Source organism: Eleginops maclovinus, chromosome 1 (assembly GCF_036324505.1).
Source record: "Eleginops maclovinus isolate JMC-PN-2008 ecotype Puerto Natales chromosome 1, JC_Emac_rtc_rv5, whole genome shotgun sequence".
NCBI classification, from domain to species: Eukaryota; Metazoa; Chordata; class Actinopteri; order Perciformes; family Eleginopidae; genus Eleginops; species Eleginops maclovinus.
Genome location: NC_086349.1, coordinates 4,789,556 through 4,810,115, shown reverse-complemented (window position 1 = coordinate 4,810,115; position 20,560 = coordinate 4,789,556). Strand labels below are relative to the sequence as shown.

The 20,560-nt window shown below is 42.4% G+C and overlaps 1 protein-coding gene across 1 annotated transcript in view; it reads right to left on the bottom strand.

The window, feature by feature from the left end:
- The window catches only part of lamb2l (laminin, beta 2-like), a 61,635-nt gene that overhangs the window by 17,622 nt on the left and 23,453 nt on the right, over positions 1-20,560 (bottom strand). The window contains 15 exon segments of the mRNA XM_063887698.1: positions 348-469; positions 647-808; positions 1,356-1,496; positions 3,087-3,243; positions 3,329-3,408; positions 5,854-5,966; positions 6,078-6,257; positions 7,139-7,327; positions 8,007-8,127; positions 8,337-8,539; positions 9,399-9,462; positions 9,926-10,114; positions 10,309-10,382; positions 11,254-11,386; positions 16,522-16,691. Of these exon segments, the coding sequence (XP_063743768.1) occupies positions 348-469; positions 647-808; positions 1,356-1,496; positions 3,087-3,243; positions 3,329-3,408; positions 5,854-5,966; positions 6,078-6,257; positions 7,139-7,327; positions 8,007-8,127; positions 8,337-8,539; positions 9,399-9,462; positions 9,926-10,114; positions 10,309-10,382; positions 11,254-11,386; positions 16,522-16,691 (2,098 nt within the window).

Genomic DNA, 20,560 nt, shown 5'->3' with positions numbered 1-20,560 from the left:
TCTTAGTTCTAAAAGACTGCATGTGAAAAACAACAACAGGATTTAATGTAATGTGTCTGTCAATTTCTGTGGTGTCATTTAAGGTAAACAGAAGTTAAGTTACACAAATTCATGCTTTATCTCCATCTCTTTTCAGTAGTTATATAATACAACTTCTGGAAAGAAATTACGTTTTTTTTGTCTTTTGACCAGGCAATATTTTCAAATCATTTTGTTGTAGTATTTCTTCACACACAAACAAACACACACACACACACACACACACACACACACACACACACACACACACACACACACACACACACACACACACACACACACACCTACAGATATCAAAGTGTTGGTACCTGTTGCGGTGCGGCAGAGTGACTGTGTAGAGCTGTTCAGTTGGAAGGAGGTTTCCACAGCGGAGACTGGACGGCAGCAGGACAGACGTTACACTAACTATAGCCTCCCAGTCTTCTGTGGACTACACACACACACACACACACACACACACACACACACACACACACACACACACACACACACACACACACACACACACACACACACACACACACACACACACAGGAAACTTCATTAATAAGGAAAAATACTTTGACATCAATCTTGTGGCTCATGATCCGCTCCCCAGCCCACACACCTCAGGCTCGTAGCGGATCATGATGTCATACTCCATGGCGTAGGGGATGTTGTCGATATTGAACACCAGGCCGGCGCCGTCTTTGACGCGGGCAAAACCAGGACCGGTCCATGTCACCATGTGGCTGGGAGTGCGCTCTCTGTGAACGCTCCTCACATCCGGCTGAGACAGAGACATTACAGACGGAATGATTTAGCCTTTTACAACTATTACCTCTACTTCTACTTCATACTGTGCATATGTATATATGGGGCTGGATAAAAATCAAGGCAGTGGTTTGTCAAATAACCATGTTTTCTGCTGAGCCACCTGTCCTCTCGTCTACATTTAAGGCTGGAGATAAATGATTAAACTTCACTAGTTCAACATAGAGAAAAGCGTACATATCCCATCAGCTGAATAATTATTTTTACAGTCTCAAACTACTTGAAGAACTGGGCAGTGACTAACAATGCTTATTGATTTAAGTTTCAGGACACACACCTACATATTCACATCTCTTTTTCAGCTTGACTGGTTTGAAACGACAAAGTGTCAGGATGACAAAGCATTTAATTACGCTAGTTACCCTAAAATAGTCAAGCATTTCATATAGAAAATGACAACAAACCTATAGAAATGTGGGCTTTAGAATTGTTGTGATGTAACATAAGCTACTTCATATCTTGACAAACTGAATGAAATCTGTAATTCGAAGCACATATCATACTGTCTGTTGGAGCTGGCGGATTCGTCTCAGTGCCGAGCGGTGCTGCTGCGAGTTGGTGACGCGACGGTGGCGACGGTGCCTCCTCAGCTGGTTACTGAGGTGCTCAACACAGTCAGTCTCTGCCTGAGGACGCACTTTACCCTGAGAGGAGAGGAAAGGAGAGGAGAGGATAGGAGAGGAGAGGAGAGGAGAGGAGAGGAGAGGAGAGGAGAGGAGAGGAGAGGAGAGGAGAGGAGAGGAGGGTTCATGAGGGATTGTTTCGAACATACTGTAGATTACACTTTTTACAGAAACCCATCTCACAACATACAGGGGATCCTCCTACCCAAGTTGTTCCTGTTTCAAAAGTGAAAATTACAAGACAGAGCACTAAATGTCCCGCTGTGCTGGAAATTGCCGGAGCGTGACAGAGAAACAAAGACAGTGAGGCTGAGAGTGTGTTGTATAATAATTAGTTGTGACAGGTTGGTATCTGAGCCACAGTCTGTCGTTTCTATGGGGCCCTTTTAGCTGTGGAATTGGACAGAAATGCAGGTCTGTGTTCTGCATGTTTTGTCAGCATTTGCACTCAATGTCCATCCGGCGTCAGTTTAAACAAGCCATGCCCCCCTTCAAAGACAACAGCCCCCATGTCAAAGACATATCTCCTGTTGCTCTTTGTCTCATAACATTCTGAAGTCAATAATGGCATTTTTCCACAAATTCCTGCAGCAGCGATGTTGTAAGTGAGGACTGCCTGAGCTTGCCCGGAGGGCTGAATGGGGAAGTGGAGGGGGCAGGGGGTCTGCCTGAAGTGGGGAGGACGGAGGTGGGTGGAGGAGATAGTGAAGAATGTGAGAGAGAGTAGACATGACAGCAGGAACAGGCCTGTCACAGAGGGGGGAAGGATTCAGTTTTTTTAATTTACTCTGTATTTTTCTAACTGGACCCTTTTTTACTCAATGTTTTTGAAACCTGTCCAGAATTGAGCAAAAGCACCTAAGTTCTAAACATTTATATTATTCTGTCTGACAATAGTGCCACCAAAAGGGCATGTTTTGCCACTGAGAAGCTCTGAAAAACCATATAGAGAAATATTGTAAACATTTTTATTTGCCTTTTGCCTGATACACTCTGAATTTTGAAGCTGTGTGCAAAAGGGGCACAATCAATTGTTCTGTTACATGAAAAGGTCCTATTTGTACATTGACAAAATAATGATGAAATCATACTTATTTAATATTTTTTTATCTTTGTCATGTCTTTAAATATCAGAAAGTCTCAATTCTCAAATTTGTAAATGGTTCTGGTAGAAGGCTGATTGGTGAGTTTAACCCCGGGTCCTTGTACAGCTGACAATTACAGCAAATACTTCCACCCTGTGCGCACTGATTTTCAGCTTCTTTCTTCTGGTTTATAGTCTTATGATGTAGGATAGATACAAAAATGTAAACATTGCATAGATGCTATACAGGCAACACTCTACTGCAAACCAAGTAACTCCAGCCCGATATTAATGGACTTGGATTTGATCAGAGATGAAGAGCTCTCAGCAAGAAATACATATTTATTTCAAGTGTTTGTCTTTTTAGATGTATCTGATTCTAATAAGCCTTGGAACTGATCATGCTTCTTAATATTTCAGCTCCTGCCAGGCGCCATGTGGCAACGACCCCTCACCAGCACTGCGGCTCATAGAAGCATAGCCTCCTCTTTAGCTGGGTCTATTATGAATCATAGATCTGTGCTCACAGGCAGTGCAGCATCACTGGGGGAGTGTCCAGTAGCATCTTCAGCCTCATATTTGTAGTAGTCCAGCGGGGCGCAGAAATACCCAGGCTGCACCTCGGAACACTGCCGACCAATCAGATGCCTCCTGCAGTCACACTGGCCGCTCTCCATCATGCACCTAAAGGAAAAAAACAGTGTGAATGCTTAAGACCTCTCTTCTTCCAGAGCATGTTTAGAGATGCAAACTTTATAATAATGTATACCTGTTGTTGAAAGCTCCACCAAAATCACAGTCACATTGTCTGCAGCCTGCCAGATCATTACTGAGCCCCCAGTATTCCGGCTGTAGGGAGGGAAATACATGTCAACACCAGGATTCACAGGGACATCGTATGATTTGCTATCCTTGGCTGATGATATGAAAACATCAAGTCATTATTTTGATGGTGTGACAAGGGAAAACAATGTAAATGTTTGGCTTTTAATCATGCAACAGGTTTGTGGACAGACGTTTTGAAGTCTGGCGTTTGAGCTATTGCCATTTTCTGTGACCATTGGCATGGAGCAATTACTAAGCATCGATCTCAATTGACAGGTCACCATGGTAGTGAAGTGTTGTGACAAGGAAGCGATGCTCTCAATCATATGCTGCTTAAGGTTCTACTTTTATAAAAAAATATATATATATTTGCATTGTTGAGAGAGGACTTTCCCACCCACAAAAAAGGTCACACACTGGACCTGGCCTGCACGTCTGGCATGTCCTTCAGCAACCTGAACACCTGCGACCTCACAATCTCCGACCATCTGACAATTACCAAGGCCATCCTCACCCCAACCCCCAACATCAAGCAGAAGCGCACCATAACTTTCTGGAATCTCAAATCCATAAACCCCTCCGCCCTCTCCTCCCTGCTGGCTGACACCATCCCTGACTCAGCCCTCAACCAAAATGCTTCACCTGCTGCCCTGGTCTACAATGCTCTCTCCTCCTGTCTCAATCAACTCGCACCTATAAAAACCAAATCTGTCTCTTTCACTTTCACACTGATCATCTCCGACACCTCAAATCTAAAGGCCCCAGTTTGAAAGACTTGCTAAGAAAACTGGTCTCACTACACATCAAGATGTCTATTAACCAACAACAGTACAAAGACGTCCTCTGTCATCCAATCTGGCAGCAATAACCCAAAGACACTTTTTTCAACCAAACTCCTCAAACCTTTGGACAACATCTCTAACTCCTTCACTGCCACCAAATGTTACTAATTTCTCACATTTCTCCAGGACCAAATTGAAATAATACACAGCCAACTTGCCAACGCTTGCAACTCCTCCACCACCCAACCTTACCTCGAACCTGCATCCCCTCCTCCTTCGAATCACCCTTTTACATCATTCACCCAAATTACCACTGCTGACCTAGCTTACCTAGTCACTGGCATGAAAACATCAACCTCCATCCTGGATCCAATCCCCTCCACCCTGGTCAAAGCTTGTATCCCACAACTCACTCCTCTGATCACAGCAGTCATTAACTCCTCTCTGTTCGCTGGCTTCGTCCCCCCTGCTTTGAAACTTGCTGACGTCACCCCTGTAATGAAAAAACTCAGTCTAAACCCTTACACCTTCAATAATTATCGGCCAATCTCCAACCTCCCATTCCTGTCAAAGATTTTGGAGCGGACTGTTGCCTCCCAACTACAATCTCACCTGGACAGCCATAACCTTCATGAACAATTTCAAACCGGTTTCCGCACTCGCCACTGTACTGAAACTGTTCTTCTTAAGGTCACAAATGACATTCTCCTCTCTGCTGACTCTGGTTCCCTCTCCATCCTCATCCTTCTTGACCTAACCGCCGCCTTCGACACCATTAACCACTCCATCCTCATCAGACCCTCCCTCTCATCCACCGCTGCTGAAACTCTCATCCATGCCTTCATAAAATTCTGACTTGATTACTGCAACAGCATTCTATTTGGTTCAGCTGCATGCATCCTAAATAAACTACAATATGTCCAAAACTCTGCTGCCCTTATGCTCACCTCCACCTGACGCTCTGATCACATCACCCCAATCCTCCACGACCTCCGCTGGCTTCCCATAAAACACCAGATTGACTTCAAAATATTACTTCTCACCTACAAAGCCATCAACAACCTGGCTCCCCCCCTACCTCAGTGACCTCATCCAACAACACACCCCTACCCGTTACCTCAGGTCTGCTGAGGCTAATCTAATGCAGCCCATCAGGACAAAGCTCCGGACCTGGGGTGACAGGGCCTTTGCTGCAGCCTCCCCCTCCCTCTGGAACTCCCTTCCCAGTCACATCTGAAGGGCCAACACTCTGGAATCCTTCAATAAATCTCTCAAAACTCACTTATTCACTCTAGCTTTCAATCTCCCCCCCATTTTACTCCGCATTTAGGACTTTTGTTGTTTTTCCTATATTTTTTCTCTGGTTTCTCTGGTTTTACTATTTAAATAGGTATGTGTTTTTTTTTTATTTGTTTATTTTTGTATTCTATAAACTACTGACAACATTTCTCTGTGTTGGAATTCAACAGACACTGGAATGGCTGCCACACATGTAGAGATTGAGATTGGAGTGGTCTCTTAATTTTTCCAGAGCTGTATGTGGAAACACATTACATTTCACACAATGCTACATAGCCTACAAAACTGTGCCTGATTTTCTTCTTTAAATAGGAAACAATGAAGAAATCTTTTGCCCTAAAACCTCAAATTATCAACAGATTTTCTAAGAAGAACACTTTTCACTAACCAGACACTGGCTGCAGTAGCGACCGGTCACATATCTTTTGCAGGAGCAGTCTCCACTGATCTGATCGCAAGGAGCTCCATTCGTGATGATGCCACGAGGGTCACAGTTGCAAGCTGATGGAAACATAAACACAAAGAACGACATTATGGTGGATATGCTATTTAAATATCTTAAAAACAGATTATATGGTGGTTTCAGTGGCAGACCAACACACTCGTACGTACGCTGACAGCCAAGAGGGTCGTTCTGGCTCAGTCCGTAGTACCCTTCCTTGCAGTCGTCGCAGCGCGTGCCTTTGACGTGGACTTTGCAGCGACACTGTCCTGAGATCATCCCCATGTCCAGGTCGGTGTGACTGTCACACACTCCTCCCTCCAATGATCCCACCGGGTCACAGTCACAGGCTGAGGGTCGGAGGTCAGATAGAGAGTGTTAGTGGGGAACAGTGGAAACGAAAGAGCCAGAGATAAGATGACAGAAATGGGAAACTAGATAGATAAGAACACTTGTGACACTTCAGGGTGTATGTGCAGTTAATTATTGTGGATTTGTTATATTCTAGGGTTCTCTTCAATTAAAATTGATAGTTGATCTATCTGAAAGATGTGTATAACTGGGTTTTTCCCAATAAAATCATGCAAGCAGCACTTTTAGTCTTGTATTTACCAGAATGAGTCATTTGGCATTAAGAAAGTCTAAAAAATGACCAATCAAAAGGACAAATGCTGGTCAATGAATTGGTTGTTTTTGTTTTAGTTGACTAAGTCACATTTGCAGATTGTATATTGGACCAAGCTTAGTTTTGTAGGCCCTCCCATTAAAATGGTACTCGCATTTAGCAAACACTGTGGAAACTCTTCCTTTTCAGCAGATGAATGCACTGTTCAAATATCCTTAGGTACAGATCTATACAGAAATCAAGCCGAGTGAAGCTCATTTATTGTATGAACATAGTGGAAACCAAACGTTTGAAATGAGGGGAACTGAGAGGTGAGAGGACTGTTTGATTAGATTGCAGTCGTAAAGATTTAAGGCAATTTTTCGACTTGACACGAGATTGAGGCTGATCACGGCATGACTGTTTGGTTAATGACAGAACATCTGAAGATGAATTCGACAAGAGCTCTTGCCCAGGAAACAAATTAAATTATAACAACCCGCTGGCTGGCAGATTTTATCTGAATGGTTTATAGAAAATGAAGCTCTTCTTCTCAAGAGTGGACTTAAATGAGATGCTATTTATTGTAGAGTTTCCTGCTGGAAACAGATTGTTCAAAAGACTCACCAACGCAGACTTGTGGGTCCCTGATGTCTTTGAAAGCGTCTTGGTAGTAGAAGGGTTTGCACATCTCACAGTTGCGTCCCATGGTGTTGTGCTGGCAGTCGTCACACACTCCTCCACTGGCGTTGCCCGTGGCCAGATACACCGCCATGTCGAAGTGGCACTGGTTTGTGTGGCCGTTACAGTTGCACTCTGAGGAGAGAATCCATCAAATGTACAAATAAGAATAAATTAGATGAATTGGAACATTACCTAGACAACAAAAGATAACCACAATTTCGAAATGAGTAGTTCTAACAGCTCCTTTTGCATTTTTTTTAACACTTTATAAGTAGCTGATAAGCAATTTTACATGAGGCAAAAATGTATTCCTTAATTAATAGCATTAGCAGTGTATCAATACATCGCTAACTATACTGAACTTCCAATCTTAACCAATGGTGAGGCAGTTACGGCATCCCAAATATACTTTGAAGAGCAGAGGATGTAGCAAACAGACCAAATTGGTAACACAAATTTAGTTCAGATAACCAAATGAACTGCTTTTTAGTTTCCACTCTGTCTCAGTTTTTTTTAGACTGTCTATTCTCCCAAAATCAACCAGTGGAAAACAGAGCCTTGAGTGTTGCTTCAAAAATTACCAAGCTTTCAAAAAGGAAAACAGCTTAAAAAGAAATAACAGTAACCGTCATCTGCCTTTCTGAGGTCATGCTGATATCAGAATACTGTTAGGCAATGCATGTGAGTGTGTGTGTGTGTGTGTGTGTGTGTGTGTGTGTGTGTGTGTGTGTGTGTGTGTGTGTGTGTGTGTGTGTGTGTGTGTGTGTGTGTGTGTGTGTGTGTGTGTGTGTGTGTGTGTGTGTGTTCCCACCCCTGCAGGTGTGTGGGTTCTCCGCCTCGGCTGGTCTCCATGGCAGGTCGTGGTTGAAATGTCGGCAGCGTTCGCAGTTCAGGCCCTCTGTATTGTGTTTGCACACGCAGCGCCCGTGGATCTGGCCAATCAAAATGCAGCAAAACGAGAAGCAAAAAGGTGAATGAATGGCATTGTGAATAATATATGGCATAATGAAGTATACTGAAATAGGAAGTTGAAGTTTGTACAATATTCTCTTGGTCTTTTATACGTTTCAGTGTATTCTGTGATCACAGTTAGCAGGACGGTTGTGAAACGGATTTATTTTCTGATAGCCCACTAGCTCACCATGCCGTTGTCCCGGGCGTCGACCCCTGGCACGGGGGCGCACTCTGAGGCGTGACCGTAGCAGAAGCAGCTCCCTCTGACCGTCAGCTCGTACAGGGCGTAGTAATATTTCTGCAGGACGTCGAAGCGCCGGTCCAGCAGGTCGTCTCCCAGAGTGTTCAGCTTGGTGAAGTTGATTCGCAGGTTGGTGATACGCAACAGTTCTGTAAGAAGAAAAACAAAGGATTATTTACATATCTTTCATGACCAAACTGAAATTCATTAGTATGCAAACATGTTTCTAATGACTTGTAATAAAGGGTATTTTATTTCAAATTTGCTTTGCAGGGTTCTAATTCAGGAAAGCTGAATTTTGTTTCTACTGATCCTGATAAAATAGAATGAGGGGCCCCTAATAAAAGAGATGCCCACACACAGATAGGACTTACTATACCCATAAGTAGCTAAACCCTAACAAACTGTGAAATATAGACCATAATTAGGCTGTGTAACCTGTGCAATACTATACATTAATAACTCAATTGTTCTCACACTTTGGTCTGATTATTATTACACTGTTAATCAGGATCAATAATCTGCTTTTCAATATTCATAACATTATTCAGATGAATGATCTACTGTATATATTGTCCAAAAGATATTTTTACATATTTATTTGCAGATATTTATTTTTAATTCTGTATATACATGTTCTTATTTTATTTTATTTTACTGTATTTATTTATTTAGTTTGAAAATAAAATTGAATAACTGTTAAGAAATCCAGTTCCCCCTAAATAAATAAGATATTCTGACTCTGACTGAGATTTCGGAAGTGTCACATTTTATTTGTGCTATTGGTCCAACAGACCTTCATCAGAGCGTGGAACACTCCATAGAGCTAAGAATGAGGATATACTTTTTAACAGTTTGGACTCTTTGATATGTCCAGCACCTCGGCAAAGATTAAACCAGGAGGAGTGGTATTCATCCTGCATTAGAGTTAACTTCTGAAAGAACACTATACTGCACCGCTAGTAAAAGTGCAGCAATCCATATTTAGACTTTAGAGTCTCCACTGACCTTGAATGTCCAAGCTGTAGGGGTCTTTCACATGAATGGCTGGATCCAAAACTTTGTAAATCACCTTAAATACAGAACAGAAGTTGGTTAGAGTGATCCTATTTGATTATGGGATGAGAGAAGAGCATGGCAGGCTAAAAAAAGGTGAAAAAAAGCAGGAATACTATGTGCCAACACTCTTCTCAAAGATCTGATGGAGACAGACATGAGTTAGAGTTATTTTAAGCTGCATTTAATACATGGATGATCGCCTGTTTGCAACAGTGAAAAATGTCCCTAAAATAGTGTAGATTAAAATGATGTTGTTAGCTGGGCCTCTTTAAAGGAAGCCAAATATTTTTCCTGGTTCTTCTGTCTGTTTCTCATAACTGAGGGAGTGCCATCCACCATCCAATGTAGGTTATTATCCTTCTCTTGTTAAGAACGTCATACAGTTCTTTAAAAAATCTGAACTATCCCTGTAACAGAAACTACACTGATGAACATCACCAGCGTTATGTTTTACTAGCACTTCTTCTAGTTCTTACCTCTCCGTTAGTGGAGGGCTCGATGTCGGAGTAGCGCTCCTCGCAAATGACGTCGTTGATGTGGTGCAGGCCGTTAGCAGGGGTGCCGGGGAACGTCTTGGTGCAGTTGGAGGCAAAGTAGCGGTAGGGGCGCCATGTGCGGCCAAAATCAGCCGAACGCTCGATGATCATAGCTGCAGGTCGGAAGGTCTGAGGGGCAGAAGTGGGAGATGAGCCCTTAAGTTCCCTAACGGAGGTCCACACACACACACACACACACACACACACACACACACACACACACACACACACACACACACACACACACACACACACACACACACACACACACACACACACACACACACACACGTCCCAATATATACGCATCTGAGTGTTTGTACCTTAAACTTCATGATGAGATGAGTGAAGTGGAATTCAGCCTCCAGGTTCATCCTGATACTGACATGCTCCTGTCCTGTGGGGGAAACAACTGTCAATCATTGCCATAACAACACAAGAGATGCAGAAGTCTCGTCTCCAAAAGATAGTGTCTTCCAAAATGACCCCTACGAGGTCACAGACTTATGCTATGTCGATTATCGATGCATCCAAGCAGCAATCATAAGTGCTGTGGTATAGACTTACGTAATTACTTGGTGAAATGAAAATGTAATTCTTTACCCTCAGGATATAATACACAACAAGAAGAACAAATATACTGCTCACATTTAGAGACTGTCAAAGAGTCTATGAGAAAATGACCCGATTCCCATCTTGATCTATTACCTCAGAAAATATTTCCTGATGAGTTTATGATCACAAAACACATTTAGAGCTACAAAAACCAAACAAAGCATAAAGTAACACAGAAAAAGGGTTTAGATATGGGCTTACACAACAAGTAGAACAAAAAATGATCCAGATATTACTCCTCACTGTACGCAGTTAGCTAATGTACATACAGCCGCGGAAAAAATAAAGAGACCACTCCAATTTTTCCTATTTTGTTAAATCTGTATCTCTACATGTATGGCAGTCATTACAGTGTCTGTTTAATTACAAAACAGAGAAAAATTGCCAGTAGTTTATAGAATACAATAAAAAATAAATAAAAGACATTTCACTCAAAAGACGTAAATAAAACAAGAGAAACTGAAAATGCTGAAGCGGTCTCTTAATTTTTTCCAGGAATGTGTGCTTTAGCTTACATTAGATGGATGCCCAAAAACCCCTCTAGCTTCCTTTGGGACTTAAAAACCATAGCACACCAACCAGTGTGTGACGTCAAGGTGGCAACGTCCACTTTTTAAAGTCCATTTACTTTTTGTAAATCCACATGCACACACCGTTTACAGACTGCCACCAGGTGTTTCCATTCACGTCACTGAGGGCGATGACGTTTTCGATGCGGTGGCTGTTCCTGTGGCGCTCCCAGTTGTAGGGATGCCGGGAGTTACACTCGAAGCACTTGTCTGATTCCTGTTGAGGTACAAAACAAACATTTACTCCTGGAGAAAGTCACTGGCATGGAAAGTCTCCCTCAGATGTTTTACATATGATAATAAAGAAATAATTCAAAATGTTTAACAGATGAAAATAGCTAGCAGGCATGGCGAGTTTTTCAGCCCAAAAATATCCAACTGCAAAATAAGCTGTCTGTTGATGTTGTGGGAAACTATTTTAACACTTAAGTGCTCCTGCAGGTTGTGTCTTGTACATTTTGTACCGTGTCACTCAAGCCTCTGTGATAGAGCTGTTTCCTCAGATTTCATCAATCAAGCTGAAATAATTTACATCTAAAGTGCCCCTGATTGCCAAGACCAGGGTGAACCAGAAAAAAAAGCCAGAGAGAACCGGCTTGTGTATCCACTGTGTCGAAAGAAAAACGGAAGTGGGAGCAGGGCTGAGCAATATGGAGAACAGTCAAATATCAGAACAGTTTCAACCAAATACCTTGATCCCAATGTCTCCCAACTTCTGGAGCAATGGAGAGGAAACTCAGAGAGACACGGTAGAGCTTTGATGGCAAACACTGAAGGTTTATTATGAAGTTAACGGCCGGAGAATTGACAAGACATGTAATGCATCCACGAGTTGAAACAGCGGTTGCCCGACCAATTCTGGAGAACTCTTCTGCAGCCCGAAGTTTTAACCAGTTCAAGTGTATAATCAACATTCCTCATCAGGGAGACCAGACAAATATGGACCCTGAATCTAACTAGAGCTGTTGTCCATGGAAAAGAATGTGCGCCAGGGAACCTACGTTCCAGATAAGAAGGGCTTCTAGACTTCCCTGGACAATAAACTATCTCAGGGTAGCTTGTGCTCGGTCAGAAACTGTCGACAACAAAGCGCCCAAGCTGCCCCTCCTTATTGGAGGTAAAAACACCCCAAGGCTGAAAGACCTATGCCATGGGAACGCAGACGGAGGAAGGAGAAAATGATGAACTGTGTCAAAGGTTAAATACCTTAGCAAAAATATTCCCTAACATTGTTCACTATGGCCTTTCAAAAAGGAATCATCACTAATGTGGATATAATGACTTAGTGGGTAAAGACAACTATTAGAACAGCTGGAAGAGTCGTGTAAGTTCAGAAGAACTCATGATTTTCCAATTTCCAAAAACAATAACTAGTATCCTCTCTGTATGATTTTGTCAAAGACAGGAAAGACTGAGGCCTTTACCATGGAATCTAGTTAGCATATTACCACTCAGGCAAATATAATTTAGAATGTTTGTTAGACAAGCTCAAGAGACTTTGATCTTTTGTTCTCCGACATAAAATATGGTAGTAAATAAAAATTAATGTGACTGCAAAATGTCTTCACGTTGAACATAGCATGAGTCGTTAGCTTAGCGGTGGCGATGAGCAGCCATTTGTAGCCTAACTCTTTCAACTGAAGATTGCATTTAGGCTTCAAAAATAAGGAAAGTGGAGTTAATATCATAATTATAGGGTTCCTAACAATCTTATTTTCTGCAATAGTTTATGAAATCAATTGGAAATATCCCATTGCCATCCCATTTTATCCCATGCGATGCTAACTAACAAAAATACGTCATCGCCAAATGGATTGGTGAAATTAGGGACCACTGAAGGGAAAACACACAGCTAGCCGGAAAAAAGCAGACATGGATGAGGCAGACGAAGAAGTGGAGGAAGAACCGTAAAGTAGAGGGCATGGGAAAGATAGAAGAATGTGGGGACTTCGGCCAAGAGTAAGGGCTTGAGTCTTAAGGGGAGTCACAGAGCAGTCAGAGAAAGGAAGGCTCAGGTGAGAGGAGTGGGTATGCGGTGGAGAGGGCTCTCGAATGGCACGGCAGCGGTGAGAGACAAAGAAAGGGGCCCGGCAGAGATGCTGAGAGAGGGTAAAAAGGGGGTGCAATGGAGAGGTTACCATAAAGAGGGGAGCAGGGAGAGGGAAAGAGGCAGACGAGGGTAAATTGGCACGGGGAACCAGTGGATTCCAGGGGAGCATTTCTTAATTAGGCTGTTGTCAGGGTGATTAAGCTGCTAACAACAACAATGCAGTTAGAGAGACTTGACAAAACGTTGTGGGCATGCAGATGTGCGTGACCAAGGCTGCACACATGCCCACTAATACATGTGTTAGTGAATGTGTGTGTTTTTTTACTTGCATGCTTGCCTTCTTCACCTAGCCTCCCTAATCCCAGCAGAAATCTGGATTCCTATCTACACAGCGGCACATCCATCCTACTGGCTCTGTAACAGTTTCATAGTGCTTATAGGAGTTTAGGTAGAAGAGCTAGATTTTTCTGGTATTTTCTATAAAAATCATATGACTCAGTGAAATTAATTGTACTATTATGAATGCCCTACTTATATTTATCATTATTTGTTTTCGTCTTTTTTTTTTCTTAAAGGAGCACTATTTGCTTTTTGAGGTTTTCCTTTCTTGTAATGTGTTATATAGGTTTGTGTGCATGTAAATGTTCTGCAACGGGTAAAATCCCTGTGTTCCCTCCAGAGGGAATTCCCCCCCCCCCCCCCCCCCCCGCCCTGCCTGAAACGCCTCCATTGGACTCCTTTTTTAACTTTAGTAACATAATGACATCAATATGTTACACTCAGCCCTTAGATTGGCTAGCGCTCCAACACATTGTACTTGATAGACCAAGGGGTGGGACATCTCTAAGTGGTTGACCAATCGCAACAGAGCCGGCCAACAAACCAATCAGAGTGCTCTGGTTTCAGACAGAGGGTGAAAAGTGGTGCTGCAGCACAGGCAGTATGAGAAAAATAAAATGAGCACAATAGGGCCCCTTTAAAATTATTTTAGCACCAGTTTGGCCCTTATTGGAGAGATATATTTGAAAAGGTAATATAGAGGAAATTACACAAGTAAAGGGTGCACAGGCAGGATTCGAACCCGGTCCGCTGAGCTCCTATCATCATTTTTGTTTATGACGTAAACTTGTGTGATGAAGACACTGCGACTGTAATACTGCACATTTTTAGTTAGTTAGCACTTCAATTTATTCAGTCAAAAAAAGTTGGAAATAATGATCCTTTATTTATTTTACGCAACAAGAGTTTTTTTTTGCCGTTGAAAGTGAATGTGTTAATGCATCGCAAAATCGTTATATTGTTCGTGCATATTGCATATTTTCCTCAGTTTTAGTTGCAGCACATTTATCTCACTAAGTTTTGAGCTGGATATAAGTCTGATCCTATTCATCCTCTCTCCCAGGACCCTGTAGTTTCAGTTGGTGCTCTTTAGGAGCCTCCCTCCCTCCTCTGAGCTCTTATTTATCTCCCATTAGTCAAGCCTGGTCAGCTCAACTCTACGGCTTTCTGCTCCAACAATACACAGATGTAAGTCAGATGTTGATTTGAAAACACTTCTTTGTCACACTACGATGGTGGCTTTAACAGAGAAAGCACCCCCACCTCCCTCATGCAGTTCCTTTTCCACCTCAGTTACTGCCATTACCGTGCTGTTAATACTTTTCGTTACTGATTTTTCTGATATTTTTATTCATTATGTCTGACTTCCTCTGCACCCTCACTGTTTTCCCACCTTCACCTTTTCTTAGTCCTTTCTCTTGTCCAAAGTAAACACCACTGTCTTCACACTGCTTCTCCTAGGTTACAAACGTCCGTAAAGACTATGCAATCTGATCTCACCAAGAACAAAAAACCAGCGAGGAACAACACGAATGATTGATGAACTTTTGTGCATTAAAATGTTTGGTGTGGGCCTCTAAAGTAGCGTCTGACGGAGCAGCAATGACAGCCTGTCACCACATCCTGCCCCGTCCTATAGCAGAGGGCCTCGCTCCAATCAGACGATGTCAATCATGTTCACCTGGAAGTTGACACTGTTGGATGTTCCTGCCCTGAGGGGGTGGAGGTACAGGCACATACACGCATCGGCACGGAAATGCACGAGGGGTAGAGAGGGCGGCGGATGTCAACATGATTGGGAGCATGTCATGTAGGGGCAGAAAGAATTACAAGGTGAGGTGGGGGGGGGTGTGACGAGAGACTGTAACAGCATGGTGTCTTGCATCCCACAGGTAGGAACTAGGGGTGTTATGCAAAGCTGATTTAGTTTATTTACCATGTAGGCAGGGGGCAGGGGCTAATGTGGAAGATATCGCTTCATTCTTTGTGTGAAATTGTGTTTGCTGCCTTTCATACTCCTTATAAATCTACTGTATGCGTTTAGTTTAGAACAGAGAACATCATCAGTTACCTTTTAACCTAAATGAAGGAAATAATACAAACTTGTAACAGGGATTTGTCTTAACCGAGTAAAAAGGCGCCCTCTTACTTTGGCGAGCTTCCTAATACCAACATGCAGATTTTCCCTGTTTGGATGTTAAAGTGATGCCAGAAAACAATGTTTCTGTTCTATATGAAAAGTTACCTTACAGAGGCATTTCCATGTCCGATTTAAACGATCAACTTTTTATGACAAAGACAAAAATGGGTTTTTTTGCAATTGAGGAAGTTAGATTGTTTTTCCACACATGCAAAACTTGGACATGTGCATAAAAAAAAGTAAACACAAAAGAGAAGGGGAGATTAAAACACTGAGGTCAAGACAGTGACAGAGATAGGTATGGGTGGAGAGAGGGATAGAGTGCGTGCGTGCGTGCGTGCGTGCGTGCGTGCGTGCGTGCGTGCGTGCGTGCGTGCGTGCGTGCGTGCACGCGTGCCTGCCTGCCTGCCTGCCTGCCTACCTGCCTGCCTGCCTGCCTGTGTGTGTGTAGGACTAAGGTGTGGCTGATGTGTGTGTACACCTGGCCAGAGTGTCGAAGGGCTTCGCTCATGGAAACCAGGCTAACAAACAGACGGATGAACAAATGAAGATGGAAGAGTGGAGACAGAAGGATGTAGACGAATGAGTGCATAAAGGAGAGAACAAACAAACCACCCCTTTTTTACTGCATGCACTACAGGGCGTGCTGTATTGTAAAGGTGTGTGAGAGGTATGGAACAGGCAGGAGGGAGAGTCAACTCAAAACACAGGGTGAAGGAAATAAAGAATGCGCATGATTAACCTATCATTATGAAGGTATGGGTGGAAAATCACAATCACATGTCCTTTAAATTTCACATGGACTGTTCACGTGTGTCCTGACCTGCAGATGGCTGACGATGCAGTACTGCTCTGGCCCGTTCAGGCCGCATGTGGAGGTGGCAGAGAGGTTGACGGCGCGTCCAATCAGGAGGTTTCCTGTCGCAGGGTAACAGCTTCCCTCCGTGCAGCCGTGAGGACCTGATGGGAGCTCCTGTCCAAACACACTGAGGCCTGGACGGTAGAAACACGGAAGAAAATATTCTTTGTTATTCAATTCCTAACAGGTTAAGCTCTTTATGGTGAACATACAGCAAGATCATCTGATCTCAAAAAGTAATTACATTTAGAAATTAGTAATACTACGTAAGGTGTTCAATAACTTACTTCATTCAAGGATTTCGACAAATTGTGAATCCAAATTAAAAAACGAGCTGGATTCATATGGGCATGTATCAATAAATGGACAGAAAACAAGTGTGTGTGCTAAAGACTCCTTGCTACGAGATAGATAGGTACTGTGTGTTTATCTGCTCTAATGTAGACTGCAATCATTAGCATGGCCAGCTAACTTTCCAAGGAGAAGGAGCACATTATAATTTTTCAACTGAAATTGAAAATAATGACCCATCATCGCCAAGTACATGGGGAAAAAGGCAGCATATCTGAGTGGATGCCTGACCAATAAGTCGTGTCTACATGGCAACCCTTAAAGGTCTCCTATTCTGCTATATTTGAACAATATATTGTAGGGCAATATCTATGCAGAACATGTCTGTGAGTGTTTTGCTCAAAATACCAAACAGATCACCCATTGCAGCATGCCTCATCCCCCTCTAATTCAGCCCTGTTCCTGAAGTGCTGATTCTGTGACTGTAGCTTTAAATTTGAGCTGAGCTGAAGCTGGTCACGCCCCTTTGGAGCGTCATGATCTCTGTCTGAAGAGAGAAGTTTCTAACAGAGAAACTCAGCTAAATGCTGCCGTGATTAAACCCCATATTATGTTCCAAACCACATCCAGCATTATTTCTGAAACTCTTCTCAGTGTTTACCTCTAGAACAGAGACATTATATGTATTATATACACAACAACTCTAAGTCCCTCCTGCAGACATCCTGCTGAACACACAGACACACAGAGGTGCTGCGGAGGGGATTCAGCTCGCGACTGTATATGGGGGACGATAGGTTGGGACGTATCACATGGGCGGGACGTTGGCAGGAGTTCAATGTAAAGCCAGCCCACATTTTGGTTATGACGTCATAACAGAAGCAAATCTGGATCAGCTCGTTTGCGCATGTGGGTAAGGAGGAAAAGAGACGGTTGTATTTTCTGACACTTTGTGAGTGTCCTTACACACCGGGGCCACATATTTATGAATTTAGGTGAACTTCAATTTAGAAAACTTCGCGAAAACTGTCATAAAACTTGTTGCCCATTACCTATTTCTACCATCAGTCCATTTGACCCTGTATTATGACAACTTGATATTTATAATACATATACCTTAACAAACGTATACGGTCTTGTACGGTCTTATCAGTAAACCGTAAAAGTAACCCTATAAGTATAAAGAAAATGTTGCAGAGAAATGCCACAGATGTGTTTAGGGTCCGTTGTTGAGAAACCTTTGTCCACAGTTGTAGAAGTGTTAAGCTTGGTGGTAATAAAGGCTTTCTAAAGTCCTTCACCCTTGGTGTGATTTATGTTGGGAGGATTAGCTCTGGTTTTCTGGAGGTCAAGATAACATGTAGATCCTGTAGATGTATCTGTGTGATGATGACACAATATTGTTTGGGCTCAAGTGGTCATTTTGTCAGCTATTTTTTTATTTAGTCTTGTGTCAAATGTCCTTGCCCTATCCTATTCAGTCATATTAAGTCAACCATATCCTGTGGAGGTTGACTAAAGGTCTAGGCATTTCCAAAGAAGAAGTCGAAGAAAACCCCAACTATTTATGTATGGCTAATGTCAATGCAAACTGTTTTAGTTGTCAGGATATATTAAACATTTCAACCAAAACAGCATCTTCTTAATTTCTCCCAAGCCCTGTTGTTGCTAAAGGTAATTTACAATATACAAATTCTTTAGTAAGTGGGATACAATATATAAGGCGGAGCAAATGCAATGTAACTTTAAGTGATTTTGTCTAAATCACTGTACATGTCTGCTGTTCCAAGGTCTTTTCTGATTAATGTTGTGTGGTATTGAACTTATTTATTCAATTAAAGACACAAATCATCCACCATAGAGTTTTTGGTATCGCTCAATACTTGTATGTGCCAAACAATTGAACCAAACACCACACAGACACCACAGTGTCAGATTGGTATTTCCTCCCTAAAAAATAAAAAATGGTATGCTCTTTGTGATGATCACCTGATTGTAAACAACACGACAGAAACAAGAGGCAAGACCAATATTGAAGTGCTCCATGACATTTCTACCTCAGCAGTATAAACTTTAATCTTCACCTTCCTTACACAACCCCACAGCATGAAAAGAAGCATGGCAAATTATTAATAGTAAGACCTCTGGGTGATTCAACTTGACACAGCCTGACATCCCAGAAAGAAATTGCTTTAATGGAGTAAGAAGCAACACATGAACTATAACTCTAACAAACGTTCTGCTCCTGTTCCCTCCAACTGTCTCCCTCTCTGTGTAAACTGTCTCTCTGCCTCACTGACTCTCAATAACAGGCCTCATCAGGGATATGTGGGAGAGTCACAGCAGGAGTCAGGGGGGCAGAAGGGGACAATGGGTTAAATATGGTAAAGCAAAACTGAAAGATGGACAGAAAAACTATGTGGGCGAACCAAGCCCCCAGGAAGTGAGGCGGGGTTGAAGAAAATGTTCACAATGGACAACGATGGTACTAGAACTTTTGTGATAGTCACACTGTGCCATGGGACACTTTCGCCCATCGACTTACACTGGGAGAGAGACTGTATAAAGACATCCTAATCTTCACATTTTTTGTATGACACATTTTTTTAGGTAAACAAACTTCAGTCTGAAAACTTGAAAAGCTGTTATTTCATTTCAACAGTTCCTAAAAGTGGTAAAATGTCCTAATAGATGAGTTACAAGTTAGAATCCCTCCTTAATTTGACTGAGCGGCGACGGACGCTTAGGAGGGACTGGGAGGCAGGGTTTGAGACTGGGGGCGGGGTGTAAGACCGGGATGCTGGGCTTAAGGATGGTGACAGATTTAAACGAAACCGCGAGTGCCCATGGAGGTGAATGTTCGCTGGAGGATCCCTAAAAGATCGGGGGGCTAAATATATGTACAGTATATTACATATGCTCAAAAGCCCCAAACAAAAACGTATCACATAAGTGCTCATACCTCAGTTGCACACTTCTTAACAAGGTTTTTTTTTAATCCATTAGGTGTATAACACATTTTAATTTCCTTTTCAAAACTATTTAACTAATTTGTTCATTTGACTGTTCCAGATCATTTGCATTTGTTCTGATCTTTTTGAAAAAACACAAATTCTTATTTTATAGCTGTATTTTCTAGCAGAAAAATTGGATTTGTGATTGTGTTGTCCACCGTAGGTAATATCTGTAATTATAGAGGAACGGTAATAATGAATTAATCTAACTTGCGGATATTTTTTGTTGCGTGCAAGAATGCATTTGACTTTTGACATTTGTATCTTTCAATGATTTATCTGTGGTTTCAGAACCAGCTGTGGTAAAACTCCCAGATATGCATGTTCATTAACTCTTTCTATAAATTAATTGTATAAGCTTTGTAAGGCCTGTCGAGGGTGTGGTCATATGTGATTGGAAAGTGTACAAACCATGGAAAAACAAGAGGCTTCATAAAGAGAGTGATGGTGGGAGGGGGGTGCTGAGATGCTGAGAGAGATATCTGAGGGTCTTTCAGCTTGTTGATTTACAGGAAACAACAGAGCAGCAACAGGTTGAGGCATGATGGGAAAGGCATGTCCGCTTTAAGCTGGAATCATAAGCAGCCTCTGAGTTCAACACAGGACTGTTTGGTACATTAGCCGCTTTGGACCCCTCCTATACAAAGAGTGGTGGGTATTAAAGTGGAAAGATTGGTCTCTAAGAGCTGCTGTATTTC